Source organism: Vespula vulgaris, chromosome 19, assembly GCF_905475345.1.
Source record: "Vespula vulgaris chromosome 19, iyVesVulg1.1, whole genome shotgun sequence".
NCBI lineage: Eukaryota > Metazoa > Arthropoda > Insecta > Hymenoptera > Vespidae > Vespula > Vespula vulgaris.
Genome location: NC_066604.1, coordinates 1,347,827 through 1,363,593, shown reverse-complemented (window position 1 = coordinate 1,363,593; position 15,767 = coordinate 1,347,827). Strand labels below are relative to the sequence as shown.

The following is a 15,767-nucleotide window of genomic DNA, read 5'->3' as shown; positions in this document are numbered from 1 at the left end:
CGATGGATAAACGCGTTCAACCTTTCGATCATGAAATAAAGATCATTTTATTTAAATCCGATTGAATTGAATTGAATTGAATTGAATCTAATTAATGATCGAAAATATGATCTTAAATATCGATCGTAATTCGATTTATATATATATATTTTAATATATATATATTTTTTTAGGTACATCCTGTAGACTCGCCAACAAGAAACGGAGTAGACGGAATTCGATTGCACGGTGGATCCAGTGGTGTTGATCGTGGTGTTGGTGGTGTTGGTGGTGGTGGTGGTGGTGGCGGGTACGCTGGAACGGTGACCACCTCTTCCGGTACATCCGGTGGTACCGGAAGCGTGAATCTTTCTTCTCCGGAAAGTGCCTACAGTACCGGATACTCGACGGACGGTACGTCGCCCGGTACGAGCTTTCCGCCCGAGTATTACATCAATATCAGGACGGGCACGCATTATTTTCAAAGTAACAATAAAGGTAGGGCGCAGGGAAATGCGGGGAGGATCGACGACAGAACGAACGAGTCTACGAACAAGTCCTCGAACATGACCGGTGACAATAGTAAGCAGCCAAAGGACGTACGTACGAGCACTCCGGCCAAGCTCAACGCGCTTGTAAGTAATCTATTTTTTTTTTCTTTAATTTTCTATATTTCCCCCTTCTTTTTCTTTTCTTTTTGAGGTACAAGATAAAAATTAGATATATATATATATATAAAAAAAAGAAAAGAAAGACAATTTTAAAAAGATTTAATTAAATGTTCGAATTGCGTTTCTCAAAAGATTGTTTATTATAATTTTCACAAAGTTATATTTCATTATAAAAATAATATATATAAATAATAGATACGTTATATATGTTTCTTACAATATATACATATATACACACACACACACATATATATATATACATGTGTGTGCGTGTGTATATTATCAAAAAAAATTTTTCAGGATATCATCTCAGGTACTGTAACGATGGCCTCTCGATTCCATGTAACGACACGGAAGTAGCAAAGTTTTCTTTTGAATTCCCTTTTGACGTGATAGACAAGAGACGAAGTGTTCGCGTTCGTCGTAGCGAGATTAGCATCGTTTCACGAAACCACCAGCTTTTACCCCTTTGGTGATTCTCCTCCCTTCTTCTTCGTCTTCTCTTAGAGATTCTTGTGATGCTTTGACGTCTCGGGTTCAACGACCTCTCTTTCTCTCTCTTTCTCTCTCTCCCTCTCTCTTTTTTACCTTGCACAAACCAAAACTTATACATTTTAGAACGAAACTTCTCACGGTTCAATAGACGAGAGAGTTCGGAGTTACTACTAGTTCAGTTTCCCACGAATGCCAAACGCCGATTTTGGCGATAACGAGCGATTCGCGAGAGAACGGATCATTAACGTTAACGCGAGAAGCACGAGAATAGTTCTCTGACGTTTGGAAGTGAAATCGATTTCGGAAAGGTCTACGAACAATAGTTCTACTTTCCTCTTTCTTCTTCTTCTTCTTCTTCTTCATCTTCATCATCTTTTTTTTTTTTTTTTAATTTGCTTTTCTTTTTCTCGTTTACCTTTCTTTCGTCGTGCGTTTGCGTGCATCCTTTCTACCTTCGTAAATATATTACAATAATATCTATAGAATTTCTTTAATAATATCAACAATAATATTTTAACAACGTAACAAATTATTTATTACAAAAATATATAACAATATTATTAATAATAATATCAATACATAACATTAATAACGAAGGAATAAATCAATCACGAATCACGAGGCAAGTATACTTAAAAAGGTAATACTTACTTACACCTTCGAGTGGAGAAATTCAATTTATCGAAGAACAAAAATGTCTCCATGTTCTTTTACGAGTTATAAAAAAGAAAAAAAAGAAAGAAAGAAAGAAAGAAAAGAAAATAATAACAGAAGGACAAAAGTGTTCGAAATGAGTAGGGATGAACGAGAGTGAATCGAAAGACGATTATAAAAAATAAAAAAAAGAAAGAAGAAGAGAAAAAGAAAACAAAACTATATTCTCATATTGTCGTCGACCAATCGAGCGATGCAGTGCGAAATATTTTTTTGCTTCCCCCCCCCCTCTCTCTCTTTCTTTATTTTTCTCTTTCTAAAGCCAAGGACCGACGAATTCAACACTCACTCGAGAAAGGATTTCTCTTCGTCCTCGTTCATTCTTTTTTTAGTGTGGTGGTCCATCCGCGTTCCATCGTCTGGTACAATACAATCGAACGGACGTTTTCGCGGAAGCGCTTAAACGAGCGGTCGACGGAAAAGCATTATTGAGTTTTCCTCCAACCCTCTCTCTCTCTCCTCCCTCTTCTCTATTTTTCCCTTTCTCGTTCCTCTTCCGCAGTCACTCCCTTTAAACCGCACCCCTTATTCTCGAGAAACGCTCGTCGTCCTGTGTGTGCTTAGAAAGGAATGAAAAATGAACTGAACGCGTTCCCTTCTACCCTCTTCTTCTAGTGTACCAATCGATTTGCTTTCGCAAGGCAAACTCCATATACCGTTCTCGAGGTAGGCACGTTTCACAAATTAATCCTCGTTAGCAAATTAATGGGAAAGTCTTCCTCGATATTCATCCATATAGTTTGTTTTATGTACGTATACTTTAATTTTCTTTTTATTTATTTATTTATTTATTTATTTATTTATTTATTTTTTTCTGATCGGAGTAAACGTTTGAAGTAAGATTTCAATCGGATTAATGGTTAAATTAAATTTTTAAAGAACGAGTCGGCAAAGATTGAGAAGGAAGCAAAGTAATGTATCAAAGAATTTTGAAAATCTTCTTTGATATTCGTATAATTTGTTTTATATATATATATACTTTAACTTTGTTTATTTTCTTATTTTTTTAATAATAGTTAAATTAAACTTTTAAAGAACGAGTGAACAAAGATTGAGAAGGAAGCAAAGTAATGTATCAAAGAATTTTGAAAATCTTCTTTGATATTCGTATAATTTGTTTTATATATATATATACTTTAACTTTGTTTATTTTCTTATTTTTTTAATAATAGTTAAATTAAACTTTTAAAGAACGAGTGAACAAAGATTGAGAAGGAAGCAAAGTAATGTATCAAAGGATTTTGAAAATCTTCCTCGAAATTCATCCATATAGTTTGTCTTATATACACACACTTCAATTTAAAAATTTTTTTTTTTCTTATCGGAGTAAACGTTTGAAGTAAAATTTCAGTCTGATTAATAGTTGAATTAAACTTTTAAAGAACGAGTGAACAAAGATTGAGAAGGAAGCAAAGTAATGTATCAAAGAATTGGAATATTTAATAAAATGTGATGAAAACGTTAGTTCTTAAATTACATCGAAAGAAATATTTTGCAGAGCGCCGAAGCTACGATCAATCATGGATCGAAACAACAACTACAGCAACAACAACCACAACTACAACAACAACTACAACAACAACAACCACCACAGACTCCGCAAAGACAGCAAGAAAATTCTCATCGAAGAACGGAATCCTTCTCAGCTGATTCCTCCAGGAATAATCTTCCTGTACCATCCTCGATACCTCCCCCACTTGTCTCACCAACCGTACAATCACCTCGCGAACGATCACGAATAAGAACGAATCCGTGGTTGTCGGCAAACTCTTCTGGTTCCAGCACGACCGGCTTTAAATCTAGGCTAACACTCGATGAAACCAGCAGTAGTTCGGGTCTAAAGCTGACTGAATCATCCGGTAGTGCCAGTGACGTCAATGTTAACAGCGCGAGAGAGAGTCTAACAAAGAGGGAACATCGTCAAGAGAGTCTCAGCGCTGGACGTAGTCCGTTAGTAATCGAAAAATTGAAATTTTCTGTTGTAAAATATTTTCGTAATTTTTCTTTTCTTTGCTCGTTATTGTGATACAATCAATTTCAAAAGTCGATCGATCGATCTCGCCGATCTTTTTTCTTACGAGAGAATAGAAATGATTGAGAACCTTTGTCGAGAATAATTTGTTTTCTTTGTATCTTTACATCTTTCTTTTTTTCTTTCTTCTTCCTCGCAATATAACAGCAATGATATCGATGGATCGTGCCAACGGCAGATAATAATTCTCGATTCAATTTCAATGGAATATATCGTTTTGAAATTCGCGTGAAAGATATCGAATGAAAGCTGGCCGATCGATAATATGCTCCCTGTTATATGGATAGTCAACGCAAATAGCAAATACGTTCTGGTTGAGCTTGCGGACGATGTTGACATCAAAGGAAACGACGATGAACAATGTGGAGGATGTAAACGTGTTTTCAAAAGTTTCATCGTGTCAACGATAAATGTAGGTGGTAGTCGGTTAGATAGAAATATATATATGAAAATAGAGTCAACTTAAAGCGGAAGAGTCGTTTCAAACGTATGAAGACTATTATTTTCTTTTTCCTTTTTTTTAACACGAAATGATTCGAAACGTCTGCGATAGAAAGAAAGAAAGAAAGAAAGAAAGAAAGAAAGAAAACAATCGACGAAATAAGAATTTTAAATAGAATCTTGGATAAATCGTCGGATCGAATATAGAAGCAAAGCCAGTAGCAACTCCTCTACCTTTCTGACGTATTACGTTCGATGATGTATAGAAAGATTGACGACCATCTTGCTTGATATCATCCCTAGCAAAAGATTTCCTCAAGATGCGTCTAAAAAAGGGTGTGTGTCACATGGCATCGTCCCTGCTATCTCGATCTCTCAACCCCTTTTTTGGAGTAACACTCGAGCCTTCCAACAAATATTTACTTTTCATCGTTGAACGAAAGAGGAGGATAATATAGTAGGTATCGGATAAGATCGAAGGAGAATGGGACAAGGATATATAACATATATACGGACGATATATAAGGATATTAAACGAGATCGTCGTTCGTTGGTGATTCAATGAAAACCATTTTAACCAGAGATCGTTTTATTCCTAGGATAAATCAAAATTGGAGGATTTTGCCTGGTATGGATATAAGACCTAAGATACCATTGGCTATGCAACGTCGTACAAGTAGCAGTAGCTCATCAGGATCGTCGGTAACTCGAAGTGCTCGTTCATCCGAGGACGACATAACTTTGAACGAAATGATGGGGAAATTCGACGAGAGTTATGTTTACGAGAAAGAGACGGATATATTGTCGGATAGCGACCCAACCGATTGCGAGGATTACATAGATTCTTTGTCGGACGTTGATACAGGTCAGGATGGTGGCGATGAGAACGATCCTTTCGAAAACGATTTCGATTACATCGACAATGGTTCCTTCCTCGATTTAGATAATCTCGAATGTCCTGCTAATTTTCCTAATACCGGTCACTGTACTTATTTCACGTTTACGAGCGAGCTCAGTAGACGTGGTACAAGATTGAGGGAATCCTTTTTGAAACGAAGAAACAAGGACGAGATTCTTCCTCAAAGGTATATCAATTGTAACGTTTAATAAATTGGCGATATCAGGCGAATTAATCAAAAAAAGAAAAAAAGAAATATCAGGATCGATCGATTTATAATTCGTTATCGTGACAACAACGAATTATCAACGAGTATGTTCGATGATAAACGCGATAATCACGATTATCATTTCATTTGTATTTTTAGGACGATCAGTATAAGGAACGCGGCTAAGAGACAAAGTATTCGATATAAAAAGACGGAAGAGAAACAACAGGGTGGCGATAAACGTAAAAAGAGAATATCTCAACGTAGGAAACCAAACATGGAGAAGCTCGACGACGAGACAGCGAATTTGAATCGAGTATTGGTCGAGAGAATGTTGCTGAAGAATTCTGGATTTAATCAGGGTAGTAGAAGCGTAGGTGGTACGCCTATATGTCTTCGTCGTAAGAAACACGACGTTAATAAAAATCTTTCGCCGATGAGATTGAACGATAATAATCAATCGATGATGCAGCCTACGATCGTCGAAAACGAGGTCGTCAAAAGACGTTCGAATTCGGTATTATTATTATTATTATTATTATTATTATTATTATTATTATTATTATTATTATTATCATCATCATCATCATCATCTTTTTTACAATAAATTAAATAATACAAAAGTGTAACGCATTGATTTGGTCAATGTCATCTAATTCGATTGTTTTATTTGAACAGGTGAGTTACGTAAATGGGAACATAGTGAGAAGACAGGTCACTGGGAACACATACATGACGACGTTCGCGTCTGAAATAGCTCTGATCGAAGCAGACAAGGAAGCCGACAGGAAGTATCGCGAGTTGATTATGGAAGCTGAAAATATCTTAGTAAATATGCAAAAGAATCAAAGCTCCTTGCCGATCGTACCGTCGCCATCGAGAAAGTTTCACAATGGTCTGGCTAACAAGCGTGTCGAGCTGATCAAGAACACGGAATTGAACATCGAGCTTGCCTTATCCAAAAGTAGAAATTCTCAACCGGAATTGCAGAGTGGTAGTATAAGGGATATAGAACATACCAGTCCAAAGAGACAATTCACGCAGCCATGTTCGCCCGTTCATCGTTTTATGGAAAGAAATTCGGCTGGAAACGTATCTAGAGACGTTCCCTTTAAACAGGACGTCGCAAATTGTCCCGATTCACCGTACGTATCTAGAAGAACGCCTCAAGGTTCACCTAACAGAAATCTCGTTCATTCTTCAACCCGTGTACGTGGTAGTATTTGTCCTACTACCGGTGTAAAGGACAACGGACGTCCTCGAATTATCTTGAATTGCAACGGAGTAGGACAATCTACCGTTGAAACGAACGATTGTCAAACCTCTCAAGGTTCCATTTTCCCTGGCAATAAAGCGACACAGCTTCTTCCTCAACACCATAGAGATTCGAGATTAACTATAGACAATAGGAAGGACTCGAGAGTCTCAATATCGTCGACCAAGGAAGAGGAGGATGGCGTGACGTCGAGCTCGTCGGATTCCGAGGAGAAATGCGACGTTAGACGGAGACCACTTTTGATGACGTTCAGGTTGAAAGTTTATCTAAGAACGATCTACATTATATTTTCTATCGAATTAATTGTAAAGAATTTACGTAGGATAATTATATATGGAAAATATGTCTTACCTTGTGTTTGATATATTTTTTTCTTTCTTTTTTTTTTTTCTGTTTCTTATTACAGATCAATCGACATGGGCCCGATCAAAGAAGGTTCTTCTTATTGTCCTCAAAGTGAACCGGTTAAAAGGAAGGTTTATGCTGGTAGTGCGACTTACGGTAGAATACAAAAGACATTAGGTCATCATCAAGTGTTATTAAGAAATTCTGATGGCGATACGGCCACCGATGATACCGGTGAGCCAACTTCAAATCTTTTCCAAAACTACGTTCTACCATATCCAAGAAGATCCTTTTTAAACTCCTTCGTATCACTGGATTCAGATGATTCTCGAAGATCCTTGAAGGAGAAAGTAGCGCAACTACGTCAAGAACGTTTGACGGCTGAATCGAACGCTAACGTTCAAGACTCTCAACTATTTCAACAACAACTTACTCAGCTACGAAGACAAATGTTGATGCAAACTATAGAAGGTTTAAAACGTAGTCTCGAAGATCAATCGGCTACGTTAAAACAAACGTGCTTGGAACCGGTATTGTCTGATGAATTACCTTGAAGTTAGCTAACTCGATATTTATCAACCTATCGTTTAAAGAGAATCAACCACCGAATCATCTCACCCTCGCATGAGAAAAGCTGAATTACTTCTTCTCTTTAACGATCATTATAATCACGTGTTTCGACTATGAAACAAGTACATGATATTCATTGAGTAAAACTATCATGGCACATCTATTACTTTACGTGCAACGTGATCATGACTGACGAATTTACAGAAAATTATTATACTGCTCGTTGAGTAAGATAAAAAGAAAGATAAGCAAGAAAAGAGAGTAGTATATATATATATATATTCGTGAAAAATACTCAAGTTTTAACTAGATAGGTAGATCATCGATTGATAATTTATTTAAAAAAGAGAAAAAAAAAGAAAGAAAAAAAAAGAAAAAAAAAAACTGATTGACGATGAAGAGAGAGAGTCTGCTGTAAGTATTTTTCAGGAATGTTCTCAACACCGAATTTCGTTTGCGTATTTTTACCATCGAATTTATAATACGTAATGTCGTTTCGCCGAAGATCAAAAAGGGATCTAGGAGGCAGAGATCGATGGAAGCAAAAGTATAGCTGAATTACTACCGAGAATGCTGACACATGTTGCGCAAACGAATCGATGTATTTTTCTGCCTGTCTAACGTGGTAAGACATTCGTAATTGAAGATGTTGCATATTTTTCTTTTTAGGAATCATTCTCGTTGTCTATACGATTCAAACGACGCTTCAAGTATTTCCTTTTTTTTCTGTTTGTTTATTTATTTTTTTATTTTTTATATTTAATGCTAAAATTATATATATATATATATTCTACTTTTGTTCATTGACAACTTGAAATAGGTATTCCACACTTTGTCACAGTGACGTTTTAGCAAAGTGTTCACATTCGTAGGAAATATTAATAATATTTCAATTGGGATCTTCCATGATTAGGTTTCCTCAACTATAGTGTGTTCAGATAAAAAGGAGAAGTAAAATTCTAATAAATTTGTAGAAATCTTTGGACTTTGTCTTTGACGGGCCTATTCGGAGGTGTCGCTTTAATCTTTAACACAAGCTTGATAAGAAAATTCTAAAAGTCGTCAGAAAAAAAATAAACACGAATAAATACTAAACGAATATTAAAAAAAAAAAAAAATGCATGTAGTCTATTCATATAACAAATCTAGGAATTCACATCTAGCAGAAGCATAAACAGGTAGGTAATATGAAGAACTATAATCGATTAGCTATTAGGAAATTCCTTAAATTGTGTACCCAATGAATATGGCCCAAATTTATCCCATAAAAAACTTGTTCTATCGCAGAGTAAACAGTACGCACATGCTATTGTTTGAATTTTCTTGCTTGTTAAGAAAAAGTAATTTTTTTATCGATATACTTATTATCATGCAAATAGTTTTTCTATGAATTCTAGAAAGGATTAAGTTTTAATTAATCGATATTATTTTTCAGTGTACTGTACAAATGTGTATAGTACATAAAAAAAAAAAGAATACTACCCGAAAATCTTTTTTTCCTTTTTACAGTGACTACATAGGTACATTATTTTTTACAAGTAGAGCTAAACGAAGTGGCGTATTGTAATTCATCAACATTACTCATAATGTTCCTATATCTACGAAATACATACCTTTGAAGAGTAATATCAGTTATCAGACTGACAAGATGACCATTGCTGTCGATAGAATAAGCGTACTTCCCATTACCATACCAAAGATGATAATCTAGCATAGTACTATAGAATTATTTAGTTTATTAAAAAATACTAAATGCGCATACACTAATAACATTGAATAATTCAAAATGATTATTAAAATGTTAATTTCAGATTATCGTAGAAAATGAATTATTTGTATTGTGTTAGAAGAATTTTAAATATTCGTGGTATACCAGAGTCAATTCTTAAGTGATTATTACAGTTCAAATTTTACTTATTAGGTAATAACATTTTTGCCAATTAAATGGCCTATCTTAATTTATACCGCTACATTCATGCGTGTTATAAAAATTATTGTTACTAATATCATTGTTCGAGTCTTATCTAGAACATATTACTAGGACATCTTAACTAGAACATTTACTATTAAGTACTGTTTGTTGTAATAAATCTAATAATACAGATACTCCGGTTGTTTTATACAAGAAAAAAAGAGCTGGTTCTATATTCTGTATAAATGTGATATCTACTCTAGCGGATATATAAAGATTTGACTCTGGTGATTCAAAGGATAAGAATATTTTCAGTCGCAGTGATATTTTTGTGAGAATAGACTGATAGAGTTATTTATTATTGTTAGATTAAAACATTTAGAAATGATTATTTACATGTGATTTATATGTTAAATCCCTTTAAGGGCAATGGAATGTAATGCGCACATGATATTTATTTGTGTTAGGTATTAGAAAACCATAGTAAAGAGAGACATTAGAAGAATATAGCGTTAGTAGAATTAGAGAGATAGGTAACCAATGATTAAAAAAATCTAGAATATTTCTTTAAATATTTCTTGTGATTTATTTCCGCATTTTGCAAAAACTTTTTTATTGTACATTGTACAACCAGTTGGAAGTTAGTCCCGATAATAAGAATGTTTTATGTTTCTAAGCTAGCTTAGATTATATGAAATAATTCAAACTTTTATACCTACAAACTGTACAGACTTAGTTTTTAATCAATGAAGATTATAATTTTACAACTACATGTCAAGAAGTTTAATACGTATAAATATAATTATTTTCATTAGTTGCATCGACACATTCCAGAAATATAGAACATTAGCACGTTATATCTACATTTAAAATTTCTATTTGAGATTCATTCATAATTTAAAAATAGTTAAAAAGAATTTTAATGTTAATTTGTGATCATAATTGCAGGCATTTGTTTTGGCAACAATTGGCAGGTTTGGACATATTCAGAGGAATAGCGAAATAATTGTTGCGAATGATATTTCCTGTGTATTGAGCCATTTATGAAATTAAATGGTTTTTTTATATGATTATGAATAAATTATATTATGTCGTTAGAGTTATGTGTCAGTTTGTACGCTCACATACCCTTATAATCAGCATTAACATCTTGTAGTTCACATTTAAATTCAGCAGTAATTACTTGTACAATGCAATTATGTATGAGAAACAACAATGCACATACTGATGCATTATGAAATTACTGCTTTATTCAAGGACTTTGTACATAGTTGATATAAACAATAATATACTTAAAGTAAGTAATTCCAATTTAATAATCTTTTGTGTTATTCTAAGTTGCTATTAGAAAATATGCATACTTTAGAAAGTATGATAATGAGTATAATGAATAAATGCGATCTAATAATTTTCAACCAGAAAAAGAGTAGATATGACAATCGTGTAAACTTAATAAGTAATTGAAACAATAGGAAACTAATTGGGAACTAGTTTATATACATCTGTATGAATATATATCTTATTTAACTCTTTCAAATCTGTGCTCAATTTCGGTTATTCCAACAGGTTTCTTTATTTTCTCGCAATATTCAATCCATTCGTATTCGTATAAATCAACATCTGTAAATTCCGTACCATTGTCAATAGCTTTTGCAATCCATCCTTCTCGTGCAGAAAAATCACAAGGTTCTAGTCCTCTACAATCTAATATAACGATTTTTTTAAATCTTCCTTGATCCTCAGCAGTAAACGATTTGATAGAATCTTCTACAATAGTCATAGAGTTCTCACGACCACAAAGCTTGCATTTAGCTAGAAAATGATTCACAGCATTCCCTTTTGTACTTGGGATAGAATCTTCTAAGGAAACAGAGCACCATTTCTTTGTTATTTCACCACAATTGCAACATTTGAATTTGAAGTACCAATTATGGCTTGATCCTGAAGACTTCAATTCTTCTATATTCTCCAACAATACTTTGATTTTCAATGCTATTTTAACCATTTTGCTTTCAACGATTTAAAATTGATTTTTAAATTTTCCACACTGAGATTGAACTAATCACTCTGTCCTTTTCCTAGGTACAAAATTTTTCTAGCGCTTTTAATTTTTGTATTATCATTAAATTAAGTTCTGTCGTCCTCATTGACATTAACAAATATTTATAACGTGGTTCCAAATACATACTAGATAGCGCATGTGTATCAAATAAGGTTATGTCGTAGCGACAATTTCACTTCAGTAGTAGACAACGAGAAAGATGCTCGAAAAGCGAATAAATATCGTTCTTTTTTTAAATTATTTTTGCATTTTGTCTACTGAAATTATTGCACAAGACATTTTAGGATGTGGAGGATTTTTAAAGAGCCACGCTGATATCGATTTTACAAAAGTTCACATTAAATTGTAAGTACACGTTTCGAGGTTATGACGTTGCATGGTATAGAATTAATTAAATAAGAAATTATTTAATTTATATATGTGTCAGGTATACTAAGACTGGTAGTTTAAAAGATGAGACAGAATGTGCTCCAAATACTGGATATTACTTTTTACCCCTTTATGATAAAGGAGAGTATATTTTAAAGGTATGTTACATCTTAATATCATCTCTTCGATATTTTAATTAAGAGTATTTAACAGACGAGAATGTTTACTCTTAAATATATTAGGTAGATCCTCCTAGAGGTTGGAGTTTCGATCCTATGGAAGTATATTTAAATGTCGATGGTTCTACAGATATTTGTAGTCAAGGAAAGGATATTAATTTTACTTTCAAAGGTTTTGGAATCACAGGCAAAGTAATTGATTCTACTTTAATCAATGATTCTATTCCAGACATAATATATTGACAAATATATTAATCATTTATTATTATTAGGTAACAAGTTTTAATTCTTCATTGGGTCCGAAAGACGTTACTGTGTCATTATATAATGCTAGTAATAAGGAAACCGTAGTCGGATCAACCAAGACTATCGATAGTGGAATATTTTATTTTACACCTATTCAACCAGGCAAATATATACTTGTTGCATCTCATCCTACGTATGTATTATATAATATAAATATGTTTAAATACGTCGGAGAATATTATCCCTTTGTATTGATTAAGGTGGATGATAAAAAAAAATACAGTTGAAGTAACTGTACAAGAAGGTAACGCTGAACTTTCAGATGATAGTTTAGTAATATTTGGATACGATGTAAGAGGTCAAGTCACTAGTGAAAATGAACCAGTCAGTGGTGTATCCTTCATACTCTTTGGGGTAAGAAATATCGTTGATTATTTATTAAAATATAAAATATTAATATTTATCTAATTATACAGAATGGTGCAGCAAAGAATTGCGAAACTTCAGTAGTTAAAGGATTTGAATCGAAAAATCCACTTTGTCATGTTACCTCTGATAAAACTGGAAAATTTATTTTTCCTGCATTGTCAACTGGTGATTACAAGCTTGTCCCACATTATCCTAGTGCTCACACTAAATTTGATGTTCAACCACCCGAATTATCATTCGAAGTTAGTCACAACAGTCTGACGTTGTCACAAGATTTTAAAGTGACTGGTTTTACGGTAACTGGTGTAGTTCGCATGTCAGTAGATGGCAAACCATTAGCAGGAGCAAAAATTATATTCGCCGGAAAAGAAGTAGCTGTAACAAATGAAAATGGGAAATATACAATAGATAATGTAAAAGCTGGACAATATACGTTGAAAGCAGAAGCTGGTTAGTAAAGACACGTAAATATTATTTATGAAAATTATGCTAAAAATATATTCATATTTAGATGATGTGCAGTTTGAGGAGAGAACTGTTAAAGTCTCTCCAAGTTCACCTGAATTGCCAGTTTTAATACCATTGATGTATAAAGTATGCGGGAAAGTTACATTATCTATAAAAGGAACTCTACATTTCCGTAAGATAGCTGTACAAAATATTGCTGCTACATTCCAAAAAGAAATTGATACTAATGAAAAGACTGGAGATTATTGTGTACATTTAAAGCCTGATAAATATCAATTAAGTGTAATCGTGAGTAACGAAGAAAAAACTAAAGGTTTACAGTAAGTACTATATATATGATTATACTATATATATGAATTTAAATTTGATTGGGTTTATAAAAAATTAACATTCTCGATTATTATAACAGATTCTTTCCTTTACAACAAACCATTGATGTATCATTTGAGGCAATTAACAACATCAACTTTCTACAATTAAAAGCTCTTTTAACTGGCATGGTCAAATGTTTGCCAGGAATAGATTGCAGTCAAGCTTCGGTTACGCTTAAAGTACTCGATGGAGTTACGATAAAAACTTCAACGACGAAAGGTGAGATTAAATAATAAGATATAAATTAATATTTTTATTTGCAATTGAGAATAACAAATGTAGATTAATGCCAAGGTAGTATCATTTATTTACAATACTTTCATTTAAAAAGAAAACAGCATGTATTCCTTATACTACCAGCATTAAATATATTTGTTATTAATATAATATTTAAGTTTAATGAATATTACTGTCTCTGTCTGTGAAGTTAATTTCTTTCATGCAGATGGCCAGTATCAATTCTCCGATGTATTACCAGGACATTATGAAGTATTAGTAGACAACGATGTATTTTGTTGGAAAAATCCTAGTTACAGAATATCGATAACATCTGAACGTGCTGAAGTACCTCCTTTCCAACAGACCGGTTTCTCAATTACTTTTATTTCTTCTCATGAAACAACGGTTGAATATGTTGTACCAGGTGAAACAAAAAAATCATCTTTAGTATTATCCAAAGGTAGTACAAGGCATTGCGTATCTAAGCCTGGAGAATATAGTTTTACACCCAAGGGTTGTCATGTATACGATAAAAAAACATTCGTTTGGGATACAAATAATTTATCCCCAATTATTTTATCATCATCTGAACATCGTCATCAAGGAAATATTATAAGTTCTACTGCAGTGGATGGTGTAAAAGTTAAAATTGAAAGTTTAAATCATAATATCATGTAAGTGCATAAAAGATTATTTCCAAAGTAATTTGATAATCGATATCTTTAATTTAATACACGTTATATTGTTATAGGATTGGACCGCTTAAATATACAAAGAAAGGAGACTTTTTTAAGTACAATTTCGAATTTACAACGAAAACTGGTAATATATACGTTATTACTCCTCTCTCGGATATTCTTTTATTTAATCCATCATCTGTAAAAGTTCTTGGAGTAAACGAATGTTATAATGACATTGCAACTTTCATCGGAGATTTAGGAAAGGTATAATTATTCTTCATATTAGATATAGCTCGTTGAAACAACAAGTAATAAAAAAAAAATATATATATATATATATCGTTTAGATCATAACTGGAAAAATTTCACCTTCTTTGGAAGGTGTAACAGTACAAATATTTGCAAAAAATAAACAATCTCCTATGCATACGATAATTACAAAAAAAGAAGGGACATATAGTGTTGGCCCATTGGATGGGAAAATAGAATATAGGTACTTGTATATTTATATAAAATATGTATCATTATACTTTCTTAAATTCTACTATACCAATTTTTTTAATTAGCGTTACAGCTGAGAAGGAAGGTTTTGTGATAACAGGGCCAAATAATAATGGGATATTCTTAGCACGCAAATTAGCTGAAATTATAGTGCAAGTATATGATCAAGCGGATAATTCATCCTTGCAGGTAAACTAAAAATTTATTTTCTTGCAAATTATATCTTTTATATACCAATGAAAAATAGAACATTTCTATCATATAAATAGGGCGTTCTACTTTCTCTTTCTGGTGGACAAAATTATCGTAAAAACAGTATGACGAGTGACGATGGGAAATTAATTTTTAATTCTTTATCACCCGGAGAGTATTATCTCAGACCTATGATGAAGGAATATAGATTTGAGCCACCATCAAAAATGATCAACGTGGCCGAAGGTGCAACCGTTATGGTAAACTTATTTGGCAACAGAGTTGCATTTAGCGCTTATGGATCAGTCACGTCATTAAATGGAGAATCTGAAGCAGGATTATTAGTCGAAGCTCAAGGTCAAGCAGATTGTTCCAATCTTCAAGAAGAAGCGACTACCGAAGAGAATGGTACTTTTAGAATCAGAGGTCTTCAGCCATTGGTAAATATATAAAATTATTAAAAAAAAAAAAAAAAATAAATAAATAATTATCCAATGTATAATATTATA

General features: G+C 33.1%; 3 protein-coding genes across 3 annotated transcripts in view; 2 read left to right on the top strand and 1 right to left on the bottom strand.

The window, feature by feature from the left end:
- LOC127070651 (glypican-6) overlaps positions 1 to 15,767 on the top strand; it is a 265,597-nt gene that overhangs the window by 75,699 nt on the left and 174,131 nt on the right. The gene's annotated exons all lie outside the window — the stretch shown is intronic.
- The window catches only part of LOC127070873 (uncharacterized), a 59,809-nt gene that overhangs the window by 40,226 nt on the left and 3,816 nt on the right, over positions 1 to 15,767 (top strand). The window contains exons 4-23 of the mRNA XM_051009417.1: positions 174 to 614; positions 3,358 to 3,809; positions 4,932 to 5,417; positions 5,598 to 5,955; positions 6,117 to 6,967; positions 7,121 to 7,293; positions 7,381 to 7,610; positions 11,791 to 11,948; positions 12,031 to 12,130; positions 12,215 to 12,343; positions 12,424 to 12,590; positions 12,658 to 12,811; positions 12,874 to 13,276; positions 13,338 to 13,614; positions 13,704 to 13,885; positions 14,112 to 14,559; positions 14,637 to 14,829; positions 14,913 to 15,058; positions 15,132 to 15,255; positions 15,336 to 15,698. Coding sequence (XP_050865374.1) covers positions 174 to 614; positions 3,358 to 3,809; positions 4,932 to 5,417; positions 5,598 to 5,955; positions 6,117 to 6,967; positions 7,121 to 7,293; positions 7,381 to 7,610; positions 11,791 to 11,948; positions 12,031 to 12,130; positions 12,215 to 12,343; positions 12,424 to 12,590; positions 12,658 to 12,811; positions 12,874 to 13,276; positions 13,338 to 13,614; positions 13,704 to 13,885; positions 14,112 to 14,559; positions 14,637 to 14,829; positions 14,913 to 15,058; positions 15,132 to 15,255; positions 15,336 to 15,698 — 5,835 coding nt within the window. The remainder of the gene's footprint in view (positions 1 to 173; positions 615 to 3,357; positions 3,810 to 4,931; positions 5,418 to 5,597; positions 5,956 to 6,116; positions 6,968 to 7,120; positions 7,294 to 7,380; positions 7,611 to 11,790; positions 11,949 to 12,030; positions 12,131 to 12,214; positions 12,344 to 12,423; positions 12,591 to 12,657; positions 12,812 to 12,873; positions 13,277 to 13,337; positions 13,615 to 13,703; positions 13,886 to 14,111; positions 14,560 to 14,636; positions 14,830 to 14,912; positions 15,059 to 15,131; positions 15,256 to 15,335; positions 15,699 to 15,767) is intronic.
- On the bottom strand, positions 9,575 to 11,702 carry LOC127070676 (CXXC motif containing zinc binding protein). Its single transcript, XM_051008966.1, has one exon. The coding sequence runs from the start codon at positions 11,544 to 11,546 to the stop codon at positions 11,061 to 11,063; it is 486 nt and encodes a 161-aa protein (XP_050864923.1). The 5' UTR covers positions 11,547 to 11,702; the 3' UTR covers positions 9,575 to 11,060.

What these genes read in the sequence shown, in the direction of transcription:
- LOC127070676 (XM_051008966.1), bottom strand. Translation starts at nt 11,546, where the DNA reads ATGGTTAAAATAGCATTGAAAATCAAAGTATTGTTGGAGAATATAGAA.